Source organism: Taurulus bubalis (assembly GCF_910589615.1).
Source record: "Taurulus bubalis genome assembly, chromosome: 12".
In the NCBI taxonomy this organism is placed as follows: domain Eukaryota; kingdom Metazoa; phylum Chordata; class Actinopteri; order Perciformes; family Cottidae; genus Taurulus; species Taurulus bubalis.
Window position 1 is genome coordinate 15207217 of NC_136600.1, and position 18325 is coordinate 15225541.

General features: G+C 43.2%; 2 protein-coding genes across 2 annotated transcripts in view; both read left to right on the forward strand.

Annotated features, from left to right (window-relative positions):
* The first annotated feature begins 1260 nt into the window (after positions 1 to 1260).
* On the forward strand, positions 1261 to 11743 carry LOC306744517 (CD166 antigen). The gene is made up of 7 exons (XM_079227174.1): positions 1261 to 1389; positions 2049 to 2170; positions 2658 to 2856; positions 3971 to 4119; positions 7096 to 7240; positions 9777 to 9921; positions 10993 to 11743. The coding sequence occupies exons 1-7, from the start codon at positions 1338 to 1340 to the stop codon at positions 11078 to 11080; spliced, it is 900 nt and encodes a 299-aa protein (XP_079083300.1). The 5' UTR covers positions 1261 to 1337; the 3' UTR covers positions 11081 to 11743.
* A 4140-nt stretch (positions 11744 to 15883) lies between these two features.
* Positions 15884 to 18325, forward strand: part of cadm4 (cell adhesion molecule 4) — a gene marked incomplete at its 5' end in the record, with an annotated part of 150211 nt that continues 147769 nt past the window's right edge. Inside the window, one exon of the mRNA XM_079227236.1 lies at positions 15884 to 15956. Coding sequence (XP_079083362.1) covers positions 15884 to 15956 — 73 coding nt within the window. The remainder of the gene's footprint in view (positions 15957 to 18325) is intronic.

Below are 18325 nucleotides of genomic sequence, written 5' to 3' on the forward strand. Positions count from 1 at the left end.
TTTGTTTAGGTCTATTTCCGGTGGAAACATGTCGCTTCTCCCCCGCCACCTGCTGGATGTTGTGTGGAACTTAATCATGGTTCAACAAATGAAATTTAAACCCCAGGCAATTTGTTTCTGATAACTATCACAATGCAACAATACTTGAAACGACATTTATGAAGATTTGGAATGACTTATAATAAGAAATCATGCTCAGTAAGACATCTTAAAGCCAGTTTCCGTTACGAAATTATAAAAGTAAAATACTTCTAAACCACCTTTTTAATTATTATATTTTTAATCAATGTGTGTTCTTTTCAATACAGTAGTACATATCATTGGTAGTGATGGGCATTTACATAAGAAGTTAACAGTACAGACACAGTTGGAGCGATTCAGCCTTTGAATGACCATACTCTCCCAAGAATAGAGAGGTCCTTAATTTGAACGTGCAGCTAAAGGTTAAATATAGTCTAAGTATGTGTATACATAATCCCTACATATTTTACACAATGTTTCCGAGGCATTTGCTCTATTATACAGTATGTGCCTGGAGTATCGTGTAAAGCGCTATACAAATAAAATGTATTGTTCATATTATTTTATATACATACATATATACATATATATATATATATGTATTTATACATATATATATATATATATATATATATATATATAAATATAAATATAAATATATATAATTAGTCTAAAGATGACTCTGTAAGCGTTTTAAGTCCGAGTCCATGCAGCAAATGCTCTCTGAGACGCTCTTTGACATCTCTTTCGATTACGCCTTCTGTCCAGCTCTGGTTAACAGCCAATCATTAAAAGGTCAAAGCAAATGAAGCGTAACATGTTTGCGTGTTCGGCATTACATATCACTTTTTTGGGGGGGGGCGAAGCTCCGCGATAACATGTCGAGACTTCTTTCATTTTCTGTTCCTCAGAAAACCCACTGACATCAACAACACGCGCAGGCTGAAAACCGGATCGGCCCGACTCTTCTCCTCAGCGACTAATGACGCACTAAACTAGGCTTACCGAGCAGCAGCAGTTCCTTCATTTACAGTCCACATACACACAAATGCAGGCTTGTATTCTCCTCGGAAAAGAAAAGGACAGAGACATAATAAGGCTGATTGAACAATTTATTTTCGGCAGTATAATGGTTTGGATGTGTTTTTCTTTGTGCGTTCAAATTTCAGACTGAGCGTACTTCCTGGAAACACATGCCACACCTCCGCCTCGTTATGGATAAATACTGAGCAAACTTTCATTTCAGATAAGCAACTGAACAGGAGTGCGTAGCATTTTTCTCAAATTGAAAAGTGTTTTTTTCTCCTCTCACAGTCATGACATTACTTTTACTTGCTGCAGTGGTTGCCCTGATCCATGGCATTTCTGGTAAATATTAGTTTTATTTTCTCATGTATTTTCTCCTAAAGACATTTAAGTATTGCTGTTCTGTAATTAGCTATTGGTTAAATATTCAAGTGTTCTTCTGGTCTTGTTTTTCTTCTCCATAAATATATTCTATTTTGTTTTGTTGTGTGTTCCTGCTCGTCTGTCTGTTTCTGAGTGCGTATGTCCTCTAGAGGAAACGCTTGAGTTTCTCTTCTGTCACACTGATGGGTTTCCTCTAGTGGTTACAAGACTCAGACATGAACAGGAAATGTGGATGTTATTATCAAGGGAACGACGAAAAGAACAATTGAATACATTTTGTATTTATACATACTGTATATACAGAGACCCGTCCCACCTGATGTGTAATAATAATGTAATCAGTCGATGCTGTGCAATAATTCTTGGCTGAAGTGAAAGACAAACAGCCTCTGTTGCAACTATGCGTCAGTAAAATAACACAACCCACTGCTGGTCATGTGGCCCCGGTGACTTTGAGAGTATTGGCAGTTTCCCCACAGGAGCCTGAAACAAATGTCAGGAAGAAGGAGCGGTTGTTTTGAAAGTGTTGCCCGAACAGCAGCGAGCTCCCCAGTGAGCACCCTGCCTATTCATGTTGTGATCAATAACCTGCATGTGTAATCTCTGTCCACATGCAGCCACTTTGCTCATTAAAGGGCCAAGCCAGCCGGTTCTGGAGGGACAGAGCATCACACTGGAGTGTCTGAACTCCGACTCTGAACTCAACATCAGTCAGGTCCACTTTGAGGTCTTCTCCCAGGTGAGCCCGGGAACAAAATGGGTGGTTGGGAGAGGAAATAGAGGAAAGAAGTGGTATTTGACTGTGCTTACAACCCTGTCGTGCTGATAAGAAAGGCCAAGGCGCTCAAAGTGAAACCAAAGATTAATACCTATATTATGTACAAACAGGCTGATAAGAAAAGAGTGCTCCGTTAGCATTGTCACCCATGTCATAACCTTTATAGCTTGCTCTCAGCAGTCAACCACTCTATGTAAATATCACGCCATCGAGCAGCTGATTGCTGTGTAGTTCAACACAGTGGAGAAAAAAAACCATTATAATACTCAGTAAAACAATACAGTAATGCCATGTGATTCTATTCTTAAATATATTCTAAATGCTGGTGAGCAGCCAACACAACAATTCCTCTCTCTTAACTTATGTGAACCTGCAGAGCAATTGTTTTGCCGCTGTAGTTTGCATTGGTGCATTTCCATGTGAAGCCTAATCAAAGTTATTTTCTCAGTACATGCAGCGCTGGCGCATGGTTGGGGAGCGATCTTGGTGCTACTCTTCAATGAAGATCGAACGGACTGCAGACAGTCTCGTCCTGTCCATCCCCTATGCAGGAAAGTTCAGCGAGGGGCCCTACCGCTGCGTGTCCGACGCCAACAATGTGACTGCGACAAACATTTCCTCCCCTCTGCTGGACTTCAAAGTGCATTGTGAGTGCATGGGTGGTTATGGGTAGGAGCCGTCTGCTGAAAGTCTGTGGAACAATGACTCTGTGACACTGTATTTCCCTTTTGGTAAATAAAGCAACCTTAGATTTTTCTTTCAAATTGTCGATCTCCTGCAGAGGGGAAAGAGATCTCTGCAGGAATCAGACAATACGCTTGCTAGAACTGTGACTCGCAAATCAGATACACAGCTTCTGAGTTCCACTTTCCAATAAGGAAATGTGTGGCATAACTGAGAATACTGACATTACGGACAAAGAAGGAGGCTTAAAAAAACCCCTGACTGTACAGCGGTAAACAGTCTGGGTGAGAAGACGGAACAGAAAGACTCTGAAACCGGCAGGAGGTAAAGACAATTTTTCAGACACTGTGGATACAGCTTTCTTCACAGAGAGGGATGGAAAAACACATTAATAGTTAATAAGACAAGACACATCTATGCAATGCAGCTGCAGAGGTGTACAACAAAGCAAACTGCAAAAAGCACAGATCCAGTGCAAACACCGAGTTGCTATGATAGGTCGACGACATTTCATTTCATTCTTTTTTTCTTCTCTCTGCTCTCCAGGCACACAAAAAGGCATTCGCCCAGTGGGGCTCAAGTTTGAGGCTATCGGTGTGGGGAAGGATATTTGCATGAAACAGCATCGATGGCCTGCTAGTCAGATTATCAGTGTCCTCTATCTTCTCAGTGGCCATCAAATCGACCGTAATGCTGTTTGATAGGCTCCTCAGACTCATGGGAGGAATCAATAAGAGGCAAAGATTAGAACGGACTAAAGGACCGAAGGAGACACGGGGGGAGAGAAGCCAGGAGCTGGATGGACATGGGCCATCTATTGAGATGGAAGATGAGCCATTATTCACAACATTGTATCTCTAAAGACTTCGATAAGATGAAGCCTATTATCATTATTATTGATTGTTTGAGGCAGTCTGTACCTTTGGGAGGCATTCAAACTTTAGCCTGTATACTTAAAAGATCTGAGTGTTTTAGCAGCTGCTTCCACTGCAAACATGTGTTCAGTCACGTCTCTTGCAGAAATTTCTTGCTTCATTAACGCCCCGATCGTTCTTCCTCCTTCCCGCTGGGCTTTAGATATGGGGGAGCTGTCTCTGACGAGGGAAGGCTACGCCAGCAGCTACTTGGGCACCCCGCAGGAGCTGAAGGTGCGGCTCGGGGACGACGTGGTGGTGAGGTGCGCCGCCAGCTCGTCAGAGGAGCCGAGCTACTTCTGGAGCCGAGACGTAAGCAAGCCTCGGGATTCTGCACGTTGGCAGTGTTCTCATTATGCTTTTGGAAACTTGTCATTCTCTCTCCGGCTCCCTCCCTCCACTGTCAATGTGACCTCTTTATTTCTTCCCCGTCTTGTTCCAGTCTGTCGAGGCCAACGCGCTCTCATTTCTAGTTGGTCACGTACTGACGCTCCCGACACATTACGTACTGACTCTGTCAGACCCCTTAGGCAACTTTCTAAGACACTGGGTCGCAGCGAACGCAGTGAATTCAAGCAAAATCACTTGCTTAGGTTTAGGCAACAAAGCCACGTAGTTAGGCTGAGGAAAAACCTCATATCTGTAACATGAGTACGGAAAAGACGTCACAAACATGACTAATACTGCTTCAAAATGACTCAACACGTCTTCGGGGTACAAACACCGGTCTTCTGCCTGTTGAAAGTCCTTTGTTTTTTTGACCCACCAACCTCCCTTATTTCCACAGTCTTTTAGACCAGTGGTTCTCAAATGGGGGTACGTGAGATTTAAAAATATATCAATGTAAAATTAACATCCATTCAAAAATCATTTAAAAATTGTTATTTAATAAATATTCAATACAATATAAGTGTAAGTTCAAAAACAGAATTACATATATTCTATATTAAATCAGACACTGATGGCACTGCGATGTGTATTACATCTTTTTTTCAACCAAGAATGCTTTGCGCTGGTTGGGAGGTATTTTACAGTGTGTACATCACTGAAAAAAGGTTGAGAACCTCTGTTTTAGACTACAACGTCATCGCACTCCCGAAGCATTTTCTCTAAACTTCTAAAAATAGTGTGTACGGCTTTTAGTAGCAAAGACTTGAAAGCCCGGTGCGTCTCATGCAGACGCTACAGGGTGTCTTGTGTCACGCTATCAGACTCCAGGGGGACGTTACACAGCGTCTGTGTTTGGCACCCGGGGAATAAGAACAGGCTTTCCCTCTTTCTCTCTTGGCTTTGCTCATACCATTCTTTTCATTTTCTCTCTTCCTCTCACACCATTTCTCTCCATGAGTTTCTCAAGCCACTGGTTTCCCCTCGGCTGTCGTCTTTCCATCCCCTCTTCTGAAGAAGTGCTCTGCATTTAAGTGACCGGTTGGCTTAGGCCCACCGCTCGCTGGGGATTGTAGCTTGCCCACTTACAGAGGATTAATAGTTTAATGAGGTCTAGACAAGAGCCAGTCAACCTGAAAACAATTATGTGTATAGATTTCTAATGATTTTCTTTTTAGTGTTTGGTTAACCAGTATTGAATTATTCAACTGGGCTCTTCGTTGAGCTAAGAATCCCTCACCCGAGGGAAATTAAGACGTCTCCGTGTGAAATGCCATAGTGGCAATAGGCATGTAGAACAAGAAGAAGTTGACAAGCTGGGAGATACTCTGTGCCCTTGTGGTGAGAACATGGTATTACACTTTCTAGGTGTAATCAAAATCACTTTTACCACCACCAGAAAGTCACCGGTGTAATGGAGCTATACGCTCCCAGGAAGATATCTTGGGAACCGGCAGACGTAATTGGCAAGTTCCCCTTTTTGTTTTTCTTTTTGATAAATCGGCTCAGGGTTAATATGCTTGTTAAAGGGTCACCGCTAATCCGGGTTTTAAATGGGCTTACAAGTCCAAATCCAATTGAGTGGACATTTTATACTGCTAATACTGTTTGTCCTCCACATGTTCATATGAGTTTATGAGTTGTTGTTTTTGTGGTCATTATTTGTTGAATATACAGCACTTTGATGAAGAAGAAGTATTACTGTCATCATGACAGAAAGGTCCGTCGCCGTGTGAGTTATCAGTTAGCTCACCTGCACTCATGATTCACCTGTCTATCTATCCATTTACACACAAAACAAGTCAAATAAAATTAGATGTTGTATGTTTTGTGAACAAACACAACCACCAATGTTCGGTGTTGTGTGGTTGTGTTATTTCTTTATCTGTGAGCCTACTGTATGTACTGTATGACAGGAGTGGAAATGGGGCAAAAAGCGGCTACAGAATGGCCCACTTTGACAGATAGCCACCGTGGGCACATTGTCCCCCGCTAATGACAGCAGGACAGAGGCAGAAACGGGCCACTGCTTATGGAGCCAGTGGATTTGCATACAAAATGCTGCTTTGGCCAGACCTGGCCTTTATGGGAAATCCTCTTAATTCAGATCCATTCAAATTGAAATGGACTTTCTTGGCAGGAGCCGCCGCTCCCAGGAGCCAAATCATTTGCATGGTGTAATGTCTTTTTGTTTTTTTGTGTTTTTTTTTTACCTCCTCCTCTGTGTTCGTTTGTTTTCCAATCCTCGTGTTTGGCCTATTATTTGTTTCCTCCCATGTCGGGCTCTATCTCATAATAGTGCTGCTATTTCTGTGTCAACAATTCATCCCGCTCCCTCGCCATCTCATTATGTGTTGTGTTAACAGTCTGTTGTTGTGGCTTCATTCTTTGCGGATGATGGCGTTATCTGGGTTATGGACTTGTGTCGATGTGTGTTCATTCATTGGGCTTGCTACTCAGGTAAATACACTTCATTTGGGACTTTGGGGACTGTTCTCTGGTGGCCGTTCTGCCTGTGCCCCACTGCCGCTGCCAGTCTCTCTGTTTCTCCCTTTCGTGTTCTATTTAGCTCTCTCTTTGTCCCTCTTTCACTCGTACACAAATCCGCCAAAATAACACTTTCTATGACCTTTCTTTCTATTTCCCTCTTTTACACTCCTCACGTCTGAAACGCTCCGTCTCTCCATCTCTCTGTCTCTCTCTTCAGCGAGCGAGCATCGTCTATTCTCCATCTTTCTTGTGCTCTCAGTTCAGCACAATTTTAATTTGTAGGAGTTTGTCGATTCTCTTCGGGCTGCAAACAGTCCGGCCAATATTGCTTTTTCGACTTCCTGCGCTGTTTTCTGTTTGTTCTACTCTCTTATGCTCTCTTGTATGTAAGTCTCCATCTTTCTCTTTCAGGGTGACGACTGGATCCTGCCTTCCTCTACGCTGACATTGACGAAGATCAGAGCGATGGATGAAGGACAGTACACTTGCATAGCCGAACATCCCTCTGTGGAGTCCCTCAGCAAGAAGCGCACCATCAGCATCACTGTGCTGTCAAGTAAGAAAAGACTAGAAATAGATCCAACTTCCCGTTGTCCTTTAGACTGACTGAGGTTTATTTCTGCTTCTTCTTTCTCATAAACGGTGTGGGCTTTCTTTGTAAGTGCTGGGTAACTCAGCTCTCAACATCCTCGAAGCAAAAACAGGAACGTTGTGTTCTACTTCCTTTTCAATCAGCCACTTAAATGTGAACAGAAAGGTCAGGTGTTTATGTGCGATTACGTCATCGGGAACATATGCAGAAGTTCTCATTTGTGAAATTGCATGTGAAACCTTTAAAGCCTTACATTTCTAAAGAAGTAGCCTACAGGGTTATGGTTTAATTTATCTGCACACTAGAATGATAATAAAAAGTAGAAAAAAGACTGTAATGCTGTAATAAAGAGAGGTTAAGACATTTATGAAAACACCTCACTTAAAAAAGGTGACAAAGAAGCCCGTAATTTCCTTTAAAATGTCAATTGAAAATAGGTGAGATGATACGAGAGGACATTAATACATTTTAAATAAATAAATGGCAATGACTGAACTGCACCAACTTTCAGGATAAGAGGATAATTATTTAAATGGTAAAAGAAGCAATGATTTCACCTGACCTTTGATGTGATTCGATTTTAATTTTGACAGAAATGTCAAAAGAAAGTGCACTCTAGAGAAGGGGTTCTCAACAGTAACTTAAAGCCTACTTATGATTGTTGGAAAATTCCAGAGGATCACCATAATAATAATAATAATTATACAACATGAAAAAGGGGGAGAATAAATAAAGCAGGATGTACATTTGTGTTATGTCACCGTTAGCTGTAATGACCAAAAATAAATATACTGCTTACCCTCACCCATCACTGGCTGCCATTCTGAATCCCAATGTGATTTCATTCAAAGTCATATTTCTTCACCACTTGCTTTGAGCACAGGGTTGCCTCTAACGTCACTTTCTCGTTTCGAGGTAACGTTGGCTAGCTAATAGTGGCAAAATGCGTTCGTCTCTCTCTGATGATCGGTGTGGGTAAATTCAAGCGGAATCGGTGAATGCACAATTACGAGCTCTAGTTTGACGCACAAAACAACATTATATATACCAATACTGAATAAATAAAACAAAATAGGTGAGGATTGGCTAATACTAAAAGGAAAATAAACAAATGGACAATAGCAAAATTACCAATAAACTGAAGTAAATCAAAATCACAGCATTTGTATTAAAGTATTATATTGTATTGTTACCAAATATTTTCATTTTGATCCGATCATATGAAGGTTTCTCCACTAGATAGTTGTTCTAAACCAATGGTTCGCAAATGGGGTGAAGGCACTCCAGGGGGTACGTGAGATTTTAAAAATACATATTTAAAATTAGCATCCATTCAAAAATCCTTTAAAAATAGTTATTTCATTAATATTAACTAAAATTCCGAAACTGAATTTCATATTATTCTATATTAAATCAGACCCTGATGGCACAGGGCTGTGTATTACATCTTTTTTTCAACCAAGCATGCTTTGCGCTGGTTAGGGGCTATAAAGCTGAATGTAGAGCACATAGAAATACTCGTGGTACATACATTTGGGGGCACCTGATGGTTGCTGTGCTTTTGTGTACATATTTTTTTTATTGGTGTTCTGAGATTTAGATGGGCCCACGCATCTTTCTAACATCATGAGTAAGTATATCGTGCATTATAGTGTGTGATAGTGATGTCTACGGAGTGCAGGCTTTTCTTTGTCTCATTCCTCATGAAACAATAAGATTGTATTCAAATCGAGAACTAATTTCATTACAACATTACAGCTAATCCAATTTATGACACTTCATCTGTCTTCATCATCTTTATCATTGACCTGTGAGATGACTGCACTGTGTTAATGCACTGCAGTTTTTACACCAGCCTCTCACAGTGGGATTCATAGGCCTTGAAATTTCCTTCGTTGAAATTATGCAACCTCTAAAAATGCAATTAAGCCAATGCATGTTATTTATTATGGTAGAGTTATCTGATTACTTCTTCAATTGTCTCATTGGTCACTGCGCTCCACAGTTTCTCCAGTATTTTCTCTGAAGCACATGTAGTAATTAAAAAAGTAATAATCTCTAGATGCTGGAATAATGTTTGGGGGTATGCCGAGCAAAGCATGTCACTGCTGTTTGAAGTTGCACTACAATCGCAGTACAAACCTTAAACAAACACTCCTGGTGCCAAGAAATTATCTCAACATATGCAATACGGCTACTGTATATGAGCAGGCAAAGCATGTGTTTGTTGCTGCCTCAAATCCTCATAACCCTAATGCTTTTTACTTTGCAGGGAATAATCAGACAGCTTTTAAAATTGTAAAGAGCAGACTTCTTGAAAATCTGTGCGCTGAACGGCAGTGTGACCGTCTGAACTCTGCACAGACTCTCTTTTCTTCCACAAACAAACAGGAGGTTGCCTTCAGATGCTTTTCCTTGAGGCAGGAAACTTGTAGTTTTGCTGATTTTAGAGTCTGTGTGATGCATGTTTGCCTTTATGTCTGACTGATCTGTCCCACAGAGGATGCCCGCTGGTACGAGTCTAGTAATGGCCGTTTCATGTTGATGACCTCGGCGGCGGCCGTCTCTCTCTTGGTGTTCATCCTCTCCATGAGCGTATTCCTGTGCCGCAGGGCCAAGCGCACAAGGACCTGCAAGGGACCCATGTAAGAAACAGCTGTTTGAGTGTGTGTCTGCTCCGCTTTCATAATAGGAAATCACTTTTCTCTTTACTTGGGATCAGATCTTTTAAATTATAATCTAAATCCGATTGATAAAGTGCCTCTGAATGCAAGGGAATGCGTGATTGTTAGATTTATTTTTTGACTGCACTTTGTCCACACTCACCTTCCTATTTTTCCTAACTCAGCCTCGATCTCTCCTCCTGCCGTTTGACTTTGCATTACGGTTATGGTTATTGCTGCAATATTTCATTCTGTCTCATGCGATAGAACCGAGGCCATTTCAGTTACAGTGTGTTTGCATTTTGTTGCATGTGCCAGTGTGCACCTTAGTGTACTTCACATTGTGTGTATGTGTGTTATATATATTGCCATGTCATCTTGCGGAACACCTTTCCACACATGTGCAGACTAGTGCCTGTGTGCTTTCATGTGTTTGAAGGCGTTATCGGTGTTGAATATTTAAGTCAATCTCAGCTGCTCTGACCGACTTGACCCCGTCCTTGACCTCTTTCATGCTCCCTCCTCTCCCATGTGTTCCTCCACACTTTCTGCTTGTGAAGAGCCTGGGCTAATAGCAGCAGCAGCTTCCATTCCGTGATAGTATTTAAAGTACATTTAAGGCGACAGTTATGATAAGAGCAGAAGCAAAGTCCCATTAAACTCATTGCTGACAGCATGTTAATGTGCACCATGACTCCATGCAGCTTCCCTTATTAACTTATTTCCCATATGGGCTGAAAAAAAAAGAATGTTCAAAAGACACAATTTCCATAAGCGTCTGCTTTATACATGATATCTGTCTCTTTGTAGTGACCGAGAAGAAATAGTGTTATTCTTGCAAGTCTGGCAAGGCATTTTCTGCCATATGTGTATCTGAGCATGTGTGTAAAAAAAGAGAGGAAGCTAAAGAGAGACAAATGGACTTTCACATCATGGCTCCGTCGCTCGGTCCTAGTCTATAATTTCCGCACTTATACTTTTCTAGTGCCTACTGGGAGGTCGATATACTGATAATAATGCTCCTCTGTCTTTCCTTCTCTATCTTCTCGACAGTGATGACCACTCTCAGAAGAAGCCCATCTACAAAGCCAGTGTGGAGTCCCTGCCCTCAACCTGTGCAGACAAACAACCTTTGGTTTGACTGCACAGGCAGGTGGAAGGATGAGGAGGGAGATGGAGCAAGAGGCAAGGAAGATGGAGTGGGTGGCCAGAAAATGAGGGATGGCAGAGAGGGGATACTTAAAGAGGGAGGAGGTTGCAGGTATCAGGGTGGTCACATTGAGTCTGAGGCAGAAGGCAGGGAGGAAAGGAGGAAAGAAGGAAAGGAGGAAAGGGAGAGTGAAGCTGGTTGTGAAAAAAACAACTAAAAATGTATGGGCAAATGACTGCTTTAGAAGCACAGCTGCTGTTTTGCCTGTGTGTGTAGGCTGAAGTTATGCGTCTCGGACAGAAAGGTGGACAATTTTCTCTTCATTTATTCTGCACTGTGGAAAATGGCCATTCTTAGCAAAATGATGGGAGATTAATCTTGTGTACTGTAAGATCTGTTAAGACTCCATATGCAATTCTTCTCTTTTCTGTTGCAAACATAATTGCTTAGCTGTGTATTATGAATGAGCCATTCGGGTAATAGAACAAGGTTTTATTTTGTTGATTTGTTTCCCTTTCAACCTCTTTTTCCAAAGCAGAAGCAGCTTCTGTGAGAAGGTTATAATAATCTTTTTTCTGTGACAGCTCTCAGGCACATTGCACTCTCCTATTTTATTTACTCTGGATTTCTTTGATATTAAATGGCTTTCAGAAAATATTATTTGCTGTCCGCCTGTGTGTGCCATTTATTTTGTTCCATTTTTGCGTTACAAAAGAGGTTGGCGACTATTGACAGCGTGGTGAAAGCTGCACGCTCGCTTGGCAGAACATCTTCTCCATCCAATGCCATCTCAAGCTTGCATTAGTTTGTAAGGCCTTACTCTGAAGCAATGACCTTTACTCAAAGTACTGTGCCTGAGCATGCTTGTGTTTCTCCCAATCTGCCTGCAGGCACGAACCCATTCTCAGTCAGTTCAGCTGACAAACATATACGCATGAACTGAAAGCTCAGGTTACTTTGAAACTTTGCCCATCCATTAGAAGAATAGAACTACCAGGGTTAGTCTCTGGTAGTTCTACCTCAATATAGGAACTAGATTTAGCCTATTCCCATTCCCCCCAAAGTAACCATCATAGACTACAACTTCATCTTTTTAATTGTCTCCTCTGTTGCCTTATAAGCCTTAATGTCGTGCCATAGCACCATCGCTTATTACCATGAGCATGCTCATAACGCAAAGAATTTCATTACGCTTGTCTGTTGAAGTTATGTTGGGCTTTATGTGGTTTTATTATCGGTGTGTGGTTGACCGTAGGCCGTCGTTAATAATAGGCGAAGCGGCAGTTTAACAATGACACTCCATTAACGGGTGCATGCGCCACAGAACACAGCCAGGATAATGTTATTAAACTGATTATTCAAGCCCCCTGTACAGCTCGCCTCTGCTGCAGCCACTCTTTGTCAGCCATTTTACAGACTTCTTGTTTTTCTTTTTCCAACTTCCCAAACTTCTGCTTATTTTATGTCTTCAACAAGCCCAGCAATAAAACAGATGGGGTGTTTTTAACCAAAACAGAAAGACTTCTCAAAAAAAAAATCTTGACGCTCTGTTGGAAAAAATACAATGTTGTAAATTTAAAATGCCCTCCTGCATATGAAATGCCAGCGAGCACCATCTCGTTTTGGCCTTTAAGTCAGTCATGAGTGAAACGCTGTGGGCTTAGGTCCCGAAGCTTCTACCGGTTGGCCAGAAAAGACAAGATTATGTATCAGGCATTTTACACAGTGGAGCTGTCCCAGAGGGACACAGTTCTGGTTGGGAGAGAGAGAGAGAAGTGTAGTTTACAGAGACATTTTGACCTTGATAGTGCCTCACGGATACAGCTTAGGGAGGTGAAGAATCTGTACAGAGAATACAGAACAGCCACAAATATTAGTGTGAAGTGCAGATGCAGGATGCAAATCGGTGACATGGCGTCATAGTCAGGTAGGCAAATGTCCTGACAGCCCTAGGTACACTGATCTACAAGTAAATGGGAATTATACCGAACACGTCACCTCATTGACTAATGCAACAAAGGGCCAGATATTTGTAACTGTATGCCATCGCCCACTGCTGTTCTGGTCACGGACACTTGGTTTTGTATGTGCATCCTGCATATGTTGTGTCAAATGGCTGAAAATAAAGGAGTGAAGTTCGTTGGAGAAGCAGGTGTTTTCCCCTCATTACTTCCTGACAATGCCCCATCTGGTACGGGGGAGCTGCTGCCTGCCACCGACTCCCTGCCAACTGGGGAACAAACACTCAAAGAGAGGCTGACAGGGGAGGATGGGATGGGAATTGGGGGAATGAGTTTGGCGGATACTATCCTCGCCAAAACAACAAGGTCAAAGCGTGTGTCGAGAAAGAAATTCACGGAGTGGGGAGAGAGCCTGCAGCAGACTTTAAGATTTCACACAGATCCACGTAAAAGAGGTCAGATGTGAGGCGAGAGACCAAAGCAACTTCATGGAAGTCAAGAGTAGGAATATTAATATTAATGCTAATAGACAGCGTTGATGCTTTACTGCCTGTTTGAACTTTACTGACTGTCTGAACCAAACTGACCGAAGTGTCATGATTCGAATCAGATGAGAGAGAGGCCTAAGCAGATTTGAAACCCATGACATGCTACCCTTAAAGTTACCTGAAGGGGGCACCAAAGATAGTTTCAAAAGACTTGCCTGGAAAGCTTCAAACCCATGGCACAACACTAGATTAGGAAGGGGAAAAAAGAGATGCGGAAAGAGAAACAATTTTCATAATGGAGCAGTGCGCTCTGACTGGAAAACACAATCATGGGCAAACTGTGGCCACAGCATGAGGGCAAAGTTAAATAGCCTCTTTAGAGGGACCTAATAGGCCCTGACTACAGATGAGGAGAAACTCTGGTTCGTCCGTAGCTGGAGTTTTTGTTCCGGGCCATTACCATCATTGCGAACGGTGATTTAACCGAATACTCTCAGGTCTGTCCCTCGCTCTCCTTGATGAGTCCTTTGCATACTTTGGAGACAAAGCAGCTTCTGCAACAGAATGCCCCCTAATCTCAATACACACGAAGACTGCTGAACATATTTTAATTTTGCAGCGAGTCAATATGTAACATTTTCTTCGCACGTACATAATCTTTAATAAATCAAATTAATCTTACAGAAAACAATGCAGTTTGCCATTTCTTCCCTCAAGGATAGCGTTGGCATTTCAATCAAAAACCTAATTGTCATTAAGAAAAAATGGTGCATTGTGTTAAACGACTTCCTACATTTAAGGAATTAACAAAATAAGGCACTAATGAATGATTTTCACCCCATGCCCCCATATGCTTTATTACTACCCATAGGTTAACTTAACTTACTAGTATGGTCAACACGTTCTGAAGTTAGTCTATTTCTGTCCTCCTTGTTCTCGCGAGGTCAAGTTGTTGCGGGAAGACAACGGTGGAAACATACGTACCACCATGGTGCCATCCAGACAGAGCTCGACAACAACTGGGTACTTTCCTCTTACTGTGCTAGATGTTGTGTGTGCCAGAGTATGTGGATGAAGAGCAAAAGGGCCCTTTGCGACAGGCAGAGGAGGGTGAACCAGCTGCTACAAGGCCGGGAAGCTCGGGAGACTGGTGGTGACGTCACTGTGGGTGCTGTGACCCAAACGAGGCCCACGGTGGAAGAATGCAGTCAAGGGAGGGACCGGTCTCTCTCCGGTAATTCGACTTTACAACAAGACTGTTCATTGAGACTAAACCAAAACGAACAAGGGAAAGGGTAAGGAAAAGGGTTTTATCTCTCTGTAGGGTCCTTCCCATAATGTTATCAGACACTTATAATAATAATGTGAGTCTGTCTGTGGCCAGCTATATGCACTTCTAGTGGGCGAAATGCTTAGCGGCTTGCGGTATTATGTTAAAGACTGTTTCTCCAAAGCATATTGAGCTCCGGTCTGTGAAAAGGAGAGAGTCCCCTCGGTGGTTATGAGTTCAGGTGTAAGTATAGGGAAACGCGTATCGACTGGGAAGCAGTTATCCCTCAATACTTTCCATTTTCAAAAATAGTTTTACACAAAAACAGGGGAAATAGATCCCATACATGATATATGTGCTGATTAATCCCCACAATACCATTGCAGTTGACTTCAGAATAGACTAATGACTGCAGTAGTATTGCTTCTTCAAACAGTAAACATCTGGTTCATTTTCGTCATCTTTATCACTGTGCCACTGATAATCTTCGGTCCGTGGAACTGACTATGAAATAAACTGGTAATTTGCGTCGGGAAATTAATGTTGGATATCAATCACATTTAGAGCGAATTGATTTCAATTAATTGGACTATGCATCCCTTCTTCCTCCCCCCGCTCTCTCCTCTCAGGCCTGGAGCCGGTTTCTTCTTCAAGCCCATCCCTTCTTCCTCATCCGCACACCCCTCCACCTGCTCCGGCTCTCTGCAATTGGTCGGAAACACGCACACACTGGCCCGCCCTAGTGGCAGCTTTTAAATATATTTACAATGTAAAGCAACCAAGAAAAACCGGCCGAGCCGTCACATTCAGGCATTCCGAGGGAGAGAAAGTGTGTGTGAGAAGAGAAGGAGCATTACTATGTAATGACCTGCCACTATACGCACTGAGCGCTTGACAAACCACACGCGCGCACACACTCGCAGTTCACACGCATCACACACTCACACTCACACACACGCACGCAGAGACTCGGAAGGCGCTGTCGGAGAGTGAACCTACGGGTTCATGTCACTCAGATTTCTCTAAGGAAGAGGAATACCGAGGAAGAGATCCGAGGGGAATTTCAGCGACAGCGATGGCTCTCGCGACCGTGTGGAACTACTGCGTCCCTCTCGCCATCATCACCGCCGCCTGCCTGGTGCGCACCGGTAAGAGAGAGTGAGTGAGTGTGATGTGAATGAGAAGAGTGGGTAAGCCGCCTCGATGTGCTATGGCTTTTCCGCGCAAGTTTGCCTAAGTCCTCTTAAAAGAAGCTTGAAAATGCACCGAGTTTCTTCTGACTTGTCCGGCCGGGAGAAGGGGAAGAAGGAGCTCCCCGCGGGACGATAGCACGTGCGGTTATTGCAGTTTACAATCGTCTTGCGGACTACTGTTAGTATTCACCAAAAGGGTGATTAGAAGCGAAGCCCATTGCGCAAGTCTGGGGTACATCCGTATTTCTATTTGGGTATGAGTCATTGTGAGGAGCACTTCTCCTAACGGTTCGGCTGGAAAGACCCCAAAATGAAAACAAAAGTGAAAGGCGCAGGATAGCGGACACTTTTTTTTTGCCCACGCAGTAATATGTTGTGAAATCTTCCCATGCTCTGTTGACCCGCGTGCGTCAAGACATTTATGCTTATTTTCTTTCCGGTCAGACCCTGTTTGGGAGTTATTGTGGCAGCTGGGACCGGGTCCCCGTGAGACATATGTGCATGCAGACATTTATGTAGAGAGCTCCGATTGAATATTCTGACAGGAACATGATGAGGGCTCAAAACAAATGCCCGCAGTGGACCAGACGTGTGACACACACCAGACCCGGCGGCTGTTTGTTGCTGTTTTTATATTATGCAGTAGTGTGAGGGACTGAAAGGACCTTTGAGACCTCACCTTATCAGATACAATAACATCTAACAATCCATTGCATTGCCTTGTAACAGCACCAGCGGTGCCTTTTTTGTTGCGTTTATTCTCCCCACTGGAACCTCTCAGTCTGGGATAGTCCGGCATTGCTCCCTGATGGGCATAATGCATTTCATGGTCACTACTCTATAACAAGTGCATCTGCTGCAAAAATAGGGATTTGGATTTGGCTCAATCACGACTCTGAGCAACTTTAGCCTCATGTTATTCTGTGCCATCTGCTTGGATATTGTAAAATACGGTCTCATAACACACCTTATTAAATTCCACCCAAAGCACCAGTAATCCTGACTGAGCATGAATGGCAACGAGGAAGAGCACATTGTGTTGCCTCATTGATTTGTGTCCTGCAGTTGTTATGCTCTATGGGGCTTTTGTTTACGTTGTCTCGGGGCAGTGAAAGGGTTAAGTGCTAGGTCGGATTGTCAGTCAGACCTGTGCTGTGCCTTTGTGATGATGTCTCTCTTTATATAGGCAGCGCCACATTGCTCCATAGCCCTTCCTCTGGCTACAGCCATACCAACCACGCCATGGTCTGCGTATTGATTTCTTACTGTGTGTGTGTGTGTGTGTGTGTGTGTGTGTGTGTGTGTGTGTGTGTGTGTGTGTGTGTGTGTGTGTGTGTGTGCGCTTCTTACAGTGACAGGTTCTGCCTGAGCTGCAGGCAACCTCTGCTGGGGGCTGCTCACTGATCACTGTCATTAATCTAGCCACTGACAGGGGCCCGGGAGAGGTGGGGGGTGGATGGAGGAAGCAGGGAGAGTAGAAGTGAGATGGTCTGTAGAGATGGTGCATGTGTTAAAAACGGTATAACAAATCAGCGCTTCTTGGTAATTTCTCTTCCACGGAGGAAAATGACATAACTAATCTTGCAGAAAGGGAGAAAAAAAAAGGACAGAAACAGTGGGAGGCGATGGGGGTTGTTATTATGCCAGGATACAGATTGATTGGGCAGATAGACGGATGAGCAGACAGATAGATTAAGAGGGTGCTGTGAAGATGGCGAGCCTGGGAGACTTGGCCCTCCTTTAAAGAACAGAGGAGAGACGGAGGGATGGAAAGATGGATGGAGCGAGAAAGGCAGAAGAGGGAGAGGAAGAGTGGGGAGAAGAAAGGCAGAAAGACTTCACAGTGTGTCTGACAGGCAGGCCTGCGGGACACACACATACACACACACACACACACACACACACATACACACACACACGCACGTACACAATCACTCGCACAGAGTCAGTGCTGTGTGTTTGTGCACTTTGTGGGGGTGGCTGATCCACAGCAGCTGTGGGCCAAGCTAAAACCCCACGTACAGTAACAAATGCTGTTAACTCCACCTCTGCTGCTTGCCTTTCCTTAATCGCAACCACGCATTCCTCCATCACTTCCATTCTTCCTCCTCCCTATTCCTCTCCCATGCCTCCATTACCACCTGCCTTATCGCTGTGTGCCTTAAATCACCTCCATTTGTTTATTCCAATGTGGGCAATGAGAGCCATCCGTTTTGAGCTTGTTCCTCATCAGGCTGTTTGGACCTTGGCTGGGGCTCTCTGGCATTGAAAAACGGCAGCAGTTGGACGTACTTGTGGGAAGAGATTTGAATACCAATTATAGC